This window comes from Monodelphis domestica, chromosome 4 (assembly GCF_027887165.1).
Source record: "Monodelphis domestica isolate mMonDom1 chromosome 4, mMonDom1.pri, whole genome shotgun sequence".
Taxonomy (NCBI): Eukaryota; Metazoa; Chordata; class Mammalia; order Didelphimorphia; family Didelphidae; genus Monodelphis; species Monodelphis domestica.
In genome coordinates, this window is record NC_077230.1 from 23,075,958 (window position 1) to 23,085,433 (window position 9,476).

The 9,476-nt window shown below is 42.4% G+C and overlaps 1 protein-coding gene across 14 annotated transcripts in view; it reads left to right on the forward strand.

The window, feature by feature from the left end:
* BCOR (BCL6 corepressor) overlaps nucleotides 1-7,169 on the forward strand; it is a 158,709-nt gene extending 151,540 nt beyond the window's left edge. For all 14 annotated transcript variants that reach the window (XM_056826180.1, XM_056826186.1, XM_056826181.1 and 11 more), the window contains 4 exons: nucleotides 1,478-1,623; nucleotides 2,698-2,775; nucleotides 3,019-3,172; nucleotides 6,009-7,169. In XM_056826180.1, the coding sequence (XP_056682158.1) occupies nucleotides 1,478-1,623; nucleotides 2,698-2,775; nucleotides 3,019-3,172; nucleotides 6,009-6,303 (673 nt within the window). In that variant the 3' untranslated portion in view covers nucleotides 6,304-7,169. The remainder of the gene's footprint in view (nucleotides 1-1,477; nucleotides 1,624-2,697; nucleotides 2,776-3,018; nucleotides 3,173-6,008) is intronic.
* Nucleotides 7,170-9,476: the final 2,307 nt, after the last annotated feature.

Genomic DNA, 9,476 nt, shown 5'->3' on the forward strand with positions numbered 1-9,476 from the left:
CAGAATTTCCCATATTGTACCTAGATCTTGTTGCTAGGGGTTACTGGAAGAGGATACATGCTAATGCTACCTCAATTTCTTCCCATTCCTATGAGTCTTAGGAGGAATACAAAGTCACAGAATAATTTCAAAGTCATGTCTTAGGAAGAATTTTGTGACTTTTGCTCAATTGCAGCTCCTTTGCTCTCGGAACCTAGAAATGTTAATGGGATACCAACATTGGCCTTGGAGTTGGGTGGCCTAGTTTCTTAGCCTGTTTTGTGACCTTACATAAATCACTTAACTTATCTTGGCTTTAGATTCCTCTTCTGTAAAATGAATGGGTTGTGGACTATATATTATTTACAAGGTTTTCATTTTTTACATTTAGTCATTTTTTTGTATGTAGACTTTGTATATATTTTTAAAAGCTAATGAGTTGGCTTTATTAGGAATTTTTAAAATTGTTTCTTGAAGATTGTTTCATTTAAAGCATAACATTTTTGGTGAACATTCTTTCATCATAGACTGACTGAAACTGTTGTATTTTCTATTGAAAATTGAAAATCTGCTTTAGCACTTCTGTAACCTACATCAGACTATTTGCTACCTTGGGGAGGCAGGGAGGGAAAGAATCTGAATAACAAAATGTCAGAAAACAATTGTAAAAATCATTTTTATGTATAACTGAAAAAATTAAAATTCATTTTAAAAAAAGAAAATAAGAACTGCTTTAGAGTATTCCTGACTAGGACCTTATTTACTGTACAAGAAGTAAAATGTATTTCAGAGGGAACCCTATGAACATTCTTTTAGCCCCGTGTTCCTCCTTGTCATTTTACTCCCATCCCCTGCCACCTTATTTCAGTTTCGTTTTTACCGTTTCTGGTCCATCCAGTGAACTTTCATGCTGTTCCTCACTCATTCCATTCCATCTCTCATCAGCCTTTGCAGTCCGTTCCCCAGTGTAGCAAACAGATTCCCTCCTCACCTCCACCTCCTAGAATCTCTAGCTTCCTTCTTTGTTTAGCTCAAGAACTGCATTTCTGTGAAGCCTTTCCTTATCCCTCCCCCTTGCCCCAATTTCGAGTACAAATTGCTGTGAATACGCTTAATTTTCATATTTGCTTTGTATTCTTATATGACTGCCATTTCCCACCCAGGAGAATTGGGTGGATGTTACTATGCTCTTATAGACAGTCACTAACTACTTGTGAATCGTCAGAACTCATCAGGTCATCAGAAGCATTCAGGTTTACATTGATTTTAACTCCATTTGACTTTTAAAAGTGACAACACTTAGGGGCAGAGTTACTGAGTTGTGTGGGGTTTTGTGGATCACAATGGCAGGTATAGGCATGACTTGGTTAATATATCATCCTCCCCGTTTTAAAAATAACTTAAGTGATGGGAAGGAAGGATGGCTTCTTATCCTTAAAATGGAATTGGATCCAAACAAGAGAGGACTATTCAGTGTATCGAATGCTTTCTTTCCTAGGCCTATCCATGATGCGGTAGAAAATGATCATTTGGAAATAGTTCGCCTCCTTCTTTCTTACGGTGCTGATCCAACACTTGCCACGTACTCAGGTAGAACCATCGTGAAAATGACACACAGTGAACTAATGGAGCTATTTCTAACAGGTTGGTAATTCTGCGGAATTTGGCAAAGAACATTACTAACATACTTTTACCTAAAGCATACCATATTGTATTTACTTGATAATAGAACTTTGGAGTGGAGGGCAATTGAGGAGGGAGAAAAGTCTTTAGGACCTTTCACTTGATTTTTAAGAATGCAAAATTCTATTTACTTCGGGATTCCAGTATCATCTAGCCCATTTGTTTAGTCTCTTGACGAATAACTCAATATAACAATATTTTCCATATTCTTTTTCTGATGCCATGAGAAAAATATTCCCAAAATATGAAAAAATATTTTTATTATATTGTTGAGATACTTATAAAGTACTTTAAAATGTCTATTTATTGATTTGAACGTGATTTATTTTAAGTAAGACCTGGTTTTAAGTTACGCGTGGAAAAGAATGGGATCAGTGGAATAGTTGCTTTTTGGGAAATTTTAGCATTGGGAATATAAAACTTTTTGTGTTGAAAACAACTATCTCCAGAGTGACAGTGCTTCAGTTATTATCCAGGTACCCTAATGCATGCTTTCAAAGGTCCTTAAAGTTGAAACCTAAAATCAATTTTGAAACTCATTGGTTGGTGGGTAGCCAAATTTATTGCTGTTCCAAGTAACTTAATTAACATATGCTACCTCAGAGTTAGTTGAGATTTTCACGCTTACCCAAAGAAGAGAATTGGATTGCTGGAACATTTAGTATGTTTCTAGGAAACTATGTAGAATTACATTTTATTAAATGGTGCTTCTTTTTTGTAGTTCCTGGTCAGTTATAAGCCTATTGGTGTCTACAATATGTGGGGGTGGGGAGGGCAGGGAAGACTGACCAAAGGTGGATACGTCTTTTGGGGGAGAAAGGTGACTAGAATGTGATGTAGGTGGGTGCATACGCTCCTCGAGTGCAAGCTGTGCCTATCACATGTGCATGGCTAGTCCAAAAGTCTGTTGTGCATTTAGACAGGAAGTGACGAGCTTAGACTGGTTTGACTTTGCATGACACACGGTCCTACTAAATCTGCCAGCATTTTGTTCTCATCAGCATGGTTTTTGTTTCATTTTTTCTTTTTCTCTAGAGTATTTAACTGACCTGCAAGGTCGAAATGGGGATGACCCTGGTGTCTGTTGGGATTTCTACGGCAGCTCTGTGTGTGGTGAGCAAATGTTATTCTTTTATTTTGGTCTGATCTTAGCGAGTTTCCAAACATTCCTCCTTTCTCCCCAGCTTCCCATGTCTGCCCCACCCCCATTTTTATCCTTCCAACCAGTGTTGAAAAAGGGAAAGACTGGTTTTATTTACTGCGACTTACTGGGCTACACAGGAAACTTTCCTATTGCTTATAGATTCTGTTTTTTCTCCTCTTCCTCCCTTTCCCCTCCCTCCTTCTTAACAAAAGATCCTAGTGATGAATCTGGGTTTGATGTACTGGCCAATCCCCCTGGCCCGGAGGATGATGATGATGAAGATGTCTTCAGTGACGTGTTCGAGTTTGAATTTTCAGAGGGGCCTCTCCTGCCCTGTTATAATATCCAAGTATCTCTCTCTCAGGGGTGAGTAGTGACGTGCCTTGATTGGGAAGTGATTGAGCAGTGCGGGGGGGGGGGGGGGGGGGGCGGAGTTAGATCTTTGGGAACCGTGTGGGCGAGGCGACGTGGGTGCTGAGTGCCGCTGGGTCTCTCCTTGTGCAGCAGACAGTCCCCAGAAAAGTTGTGCGTCCGTGGGCTGAAGGGCATCATTACGGCATGAAATAGTTTGGGGAAAAACCAATTCTTCCCATACATGATCTGCTTTCCAAATCTGAACTTCCTGCATCCAGTGAGTCTGAAAGGAGAGGAGACATTGCGAGTCACGGACCGCTCTGCAAGGCATTTAGACTGTTCTCACAAGGCAGAGGAGTTCCTATTGGGACTTTCCTTGGCCACTGAGTCGTCTGTACAGACGTTCTAGTAGTGTCCCGCTCCCACCGCACGTGGCTGTGTTCTAGCCTCACGCAGCCTGAGGATTCCGAGCGAAGGAGGGCCTGGCCTTTGTCTGGCCTGAAAAAGGCTCTCGGGAGGCGATGTTTGAGCCGCCTGGAAAAGCTGATCCACCGGACCCGCTTTGTGTTGGACTTTCCTAGGTAGCAGAGGAGTAGTTCAGCTCTGCTGGTCGATCTGTCCTCAAATCCGCACTTTATTTCATTCGTCTTTTCAAGTTACAAGCTTTCTCCATGTGGTGTGCGAGCCCCCCTCCCAGTTCTGCTCTGCTCTTCCCAGTCATTGGCACACACAGAACTACGTGCTCTCTTTAGAACACTGTCATTGTAGTGTCTTAACTCCAGGCTTTAAATAATCCTGGGGGGATGCCAGTATTTCCTCTTATTATTTATGAGGAGGCCCTAATGCGAGCTAAAAGATGCTTGGGAGGGATGATCGTGTCGTCTTATTTAAGGAAAGCCCCTCTGGGGGTGCTCCCGGGGTTTACAGGTGACCTCGTTAACTGGGAGGACCAGAGGCAAACCGTCTGGTCGCTTCTCTCACCTGTTGTAGAAATGGACTTCGGGACGCGTCAGACCCTCCCGCCATAGCGCGAGCCATCTAGTGAGCCGCAGTGCTAGCCTCGCTGGCAGCCCTTCTGTCCTCGCTATGCGTCTCCCCCCGTTTAAAGCAGGAGTCAACGCGGCGCTCCGATCTTGGGGCGTCCGGGGGGGAGTCACTGTCGCAGTGTAAAGTGGCGAGGTCTCTTCGATCCGCGTACAGGGCACACTCACTAGCACCCTCGGCAGCCCATCCACTTTTTTAGGGGTTTTGGCTCACCCGATAAACCACATTCTTTTATGAAACATCAGCACGGGGCGGTGCCAACCTTTTTGGCTGTTCCCATATTTTGTGATTTAACTTGACTACATTCGACCCTCAGGACGGAAAATTCATCAAGACATTTTAGAGAGGAAAATGTTCATCCACCGTTGCACTAATATTTATGGGGGAGAATGAAGCGAGCGGCACCCCGATGGGTTGGGCCTGACATGAACTGTGGCACTAGCTCGCTGGAGCGGCGGGCCTCCAACTCCAGAACAAGAAGAGGGGGTGCTTTTTGTCGGGCCAACACCATTGCTTTAGTATAAGGAGCTTTAAGTAAAGAGAGAGCTGTTCAGACACTATAAATGGGGTCAGTGACTCCGTCCACAGTCACACAGCTAAGCCTCATCTTGATATAAAACACGCCCCTCCCAACTTAGGAGAAAGAACTATGGGAACAAATGCATGAGAAATAAATATATGATCAGTCACATGGCGCAAGCTGCTTGTCAGTTGCGGGGGGGGGGGGGGGGGCATGAATCTTGGAAACCTGGAAATATTCTGCATTTAAAAAGTAGCTAAAAATATAATAAAACAAAACCGGCTCCTCCCATTTATAGAGTTAGGACATTCAGTGGAGAGTCTTAAGCCTGGAATCAGGAAGACTCCTCTTCCTGAGTTCGAATCTGGCCTCAGACTATTACTAGTGATGTTACTCCAAGCAAGTCATTCAACCCTGGTTGCTTCAGCTGCTCATCGGTAAAATGAGCTGGAGAAGGAAATGGCAGACCCCTCCAGTGTCTTTGCCAAGAGAACCCCAAAGTGAATGCTATCTTTCACATCAGTGTATTTATGGTTTTACTTTGGGGTTGTAGTGATCTTACAACAGGGACTACGATGGAAGTGTGTCTTGCATGATAATAAAAATTAAAACCCAACAAGCTCCTCCCTGAAGCAGGGCCATCCGGGATAGGGGCAGTGGGGTGTTTTGGTTTGGGGGAGGGGAGGTTGCAGGGATTCAATGGTCAAGGATTGTAGCTAGGTGGCTCGGGCCTAGAGATGGGAGGTCCTGGGTTCACATGTGACCTCAGACACTTCCTAACAGTGTGACCCTGGCTCTTATTTGCTCTTCTGCCTTGGATCCGATGCACAGTATTAATTCCAAGATGGGGGGGGGGGGGCTCATTGGAGAGAAGCAGTAAAAGACAAGATCCAAGTGTAAAGCCAGAGCATCATTTGGATTGTGTAAGGAAGCCCAAGGGCCCTGTTCTCTCCTCTCGTGCCCACAAGGGCTCTGGATGGGAAGAATCAGGCTGCCCTCATGGCTTCTTCACAGCTGACTCTTCAAAGGAGGAGCGGGCAGTGTACCCCTGGCACAGAAACCCTAGAAAACTAGCTGTTAGCGTGTTCGTCTTCACAATTAGCCTTAGACGTTCTCTTCAGCCCGCCACAAGTTGGTGTGTCTCCCCGGGGCTCACCGTAGGCCATTTAGGAGCACGCTCGGGGCTCGCTTGGCCCCGGGCCAGTCCCGCCAGCCCCCTGACGCTCTCGGCCGCCCTTTCTTAGCTTTGCCAATGACTTCAACCACCGTCTTCTTCCTTCGCAGTCCTCGCAACTGGCTCCTGCTCTCAGACGTGGTGAAGAAGTTGAAGATGTCCTCGCGGATATTCCGGTGCAATTTCCCCAACGTGGAGATCGTCACCATCGCGGAGGCCGAGTTCTACAAGCAGACGTCCCTGAGTCAGCTGTTCTCGTGCCCCAAGGACCTGGAAGTCTTCAACCCCGAGAGCAAGGAATTGTTGGACTTGGTAGAATTTACAGCTGAACTTCAGAATCTGCTGGGCTCCTCCATAGAATGGCTCCATCCCGACGAAGATCTTCTCCCCGAGGTTCACTGGTGAAACCCACAGGCCGCTTAATGTACAGGACGTGGATGGTTGACCCTTTTGCTTTATGTATATGTGTTATATTACAATGGTTTCTGTAAAGAAAGGACACTATTGCATATGAAAATATCTTTCCTTTATATAAGAAATGAATTCCAGTTGGAAGGACTTTGAAAGAATTTTTTTTTAAAGTAACTTTAATCAGTTTTTATGAAAATTGTTATATAATGTTTCTTTACTTTTAAATGCACACATGCTTTGGAATAAGTTTTGTTTTTACTTCGAACACTTTTTTTTTTAAGGAAAATATTCACACATTGACTTTGTTTCATACAAAGCACTGATGACAGACCATAATTTTTATAAGTGACATGATCGAAGTCATGTGGCCTGTTTGGGAGAATGAATTTGATAAAAAGGCACTTCATGATATTATTTTTTATGTTTTGTTTACAGAATTACCTGCTTTGGCCAGGTAAATGCTATTGGATATAATCCAGTAGTTTGTAATATAAATTAAAACCATATCCATACACAGCAACTAATTGTATGAACTTTTATATCCTAATTTAAAAGCTGTGAAATTAGTTTTCACGCATCAAACCGGATTGTTTATATATGTTTAAACATTTTATGCTCTTATTTAAAGAAGACTTTGAGCTATTTTTTCTGTACCTTGTAAAATATTGGGGAAAAAACTAACATAATATGTTGAGGTTGCTTGGAGATGTACATAAACTAAAATTTTCTGAATTGTGTGTTTATGTTTGAAATCTGTGTTTTAACTTTGTAAGTAAATTCTTCTGCCTTTGTATTTATATTTTACAAAATTTTTCTTAAAAGGCAATAAAACTGTTGAGAAAATGAGAACATTAAAGTAACTTATGTCTGGTGTGTTTCTAAAATGAACTCTAAATTTCATTGGAGGGGGGGGAGGAGAAGAGCATCCATGAAAGGTGAAATGAATAGTTGGCCATGTAGGTTTGAGAAGTTTATAGCCAGCCTTTCTAGTCTAAACCAAATTGGGTATTTTCGGGTGATGAATGTTTTATGTCCTAAGGATTTGAACCCAGAACAAAATCTAATAACAATAACCAGTGTTTTTTATATAGTGCTTTTACGTTTTACAATGCACTTTATAAATATTTTCTCATTTTGTTCTTGCTTCAACCCCAGGAGATAATAGAGGCTGTTTATTATGCCTCTTTTACAGGTGGGGAAACTGAAGCAGAGGTTTAGCAATTTGTCTAGTACAGAGCTAGTAAGTGACTCTATTTATCAACTTTTATTTTGGTTTCTGAGGCCAAAAGTAATGGGCAAATTTGCCTTCAAATCCCAGAAACCTTTATTTAAGGTCAAGAAATAGAAATATAACAGTTGAACATTTTTAAAAAAGTATATGCTGTGTGGAGTTGAGGCAGTCAGTACTATGAAGGTCTCGAGAGAATTTCAATGGCTATGTGGTTGTGAAAAGATACAAGGCATTTGTAAGATGGGTGCTCATCTAGATTTTATTTTCAACAGCAAATAAAATGAGTATTTTCATATACATACATAGTAGAACTAAATATGAGGATTCTATGTGAAACTGCAGAATTGTATACAACTTCTCTTTTTTAATGTATACATAAAGTTCAAATTGTAGCTTTCAAAGCTGTCTTGCTTGTCTGTTTCTTTCTGGCCTTCTATCTTCTGTACATTTTTAAAAAGGTGTCTCATGAACCTCATCTTCCTCTTACTTTTTTCCCCTTATTCCTAATACCCCCCTTAGTTTTCCAACCAACTCCCATTGGGCAAAAGGAAGCAAGCCTTTGTGACAAATACTCATTGTCAGTAAAATGAGTTCCCATGTGGGCTACGTCTGAAAATGCATGTTTTATTCTGCATCTAGAATCCGTCGCCTCTTGGGTATCAAGAGGTGAGAGTCGAATGAGTCATCAGAAGTGCTCCACAATCGCAGCTGAGCATCGCATTGCTCAGAATTCTCAAGACGTTCAACTTGGTCTATCCTGTTTTGCATGGCTTCCAGCTGTTTCTCCAGTTGGGAGTTCTTGTCTTTTAAACTGTTATTTTTTCTTTGAACTATTTCTCGCTTTTTTTGCCAGAAAGCTTCCATCATTTTGATAAGCTCCAATTTAAATTCCAAGAACTTGTGGACAATTTCAATTTTGGGGGTGGAAGGTTTTGGTGCATTTATTTGAATTTCCTCCTCTATTTCCTCTGTAGCCTGGGTTTTTCCTCCGTAAAATTTTCCAGAGTCAATCCCTTCTTGTTTTTCTTGGAGGGAGGTTGTTTCTGGGCACAATTTGCCATCAGTGGAGGTTTTTCCTTCCCTTTTTAGTCAGAAATCTGAGTGAGATGGAAAGGCTTTATGGAGTTAATAAGCAAGTATTTTGCCTGAGGCAAGTTCTCAAATCTCCACAGCTTCTGCTGTTTGCTGCCCTTCTCTGTACTAACTTACCTTGAGCGCCCATGGGGTTTCAGGGGTAGGTCTTTGGTGGTCTTAGCTCCCAAGGACCTAGAGGTGCCCCTTCCTCACTCTAGCAGTGCCCCTCATTCATTTGCTGATTCTGGCGTGTGCTGGCTCTGATTCTGACTCCATAGGTGGGGTGGGGGAGGGTAGATGACCTTTTTCATCCCCTTGTAGTGTGGACATGCCCAAATCCCATGTACCTTCAATGCTACACCCTACTGTAGAGTCCCTTCGTTCTTATGAATTTGGTTTTTTTTTTGGTCTTTTGAGGTAGTCTATATCGGTGGATGCTGAGGAGAGGGTGAGTCTTCATCTAGACTGCCGCCATGTTTTCCCAGAAGTCCCGCAAGTTACAATCTTCATACTTGAGGCTAGCTCCATAGTTTGGAAAAAGACTTTACATTTGTATCTTTTTATACAGACCAACTTCAGATCTTCTCCTCATGCCCAATTTAGTGCAATGACTTCCTTTAAGGCCCCTCAGGGGGGGACAGCCCACTATCCATCCCAATTTATGAGACTAGATTGATCTTACTTAAACACAAGTCCAAAAAGTTCCCTCCACTGTTCAAAATAACTGACTCCTCCCTCACAGACTAGGAGAAAATCCAAAGTCCTTATCCTGACAGATAAGGCCTTCTGTGGTCTACTTTAGCTGAATTAAGAAAAGGGGACATAATAGCTTCCAGGAAGAAGGAGCTGAGTATCCTCTTAC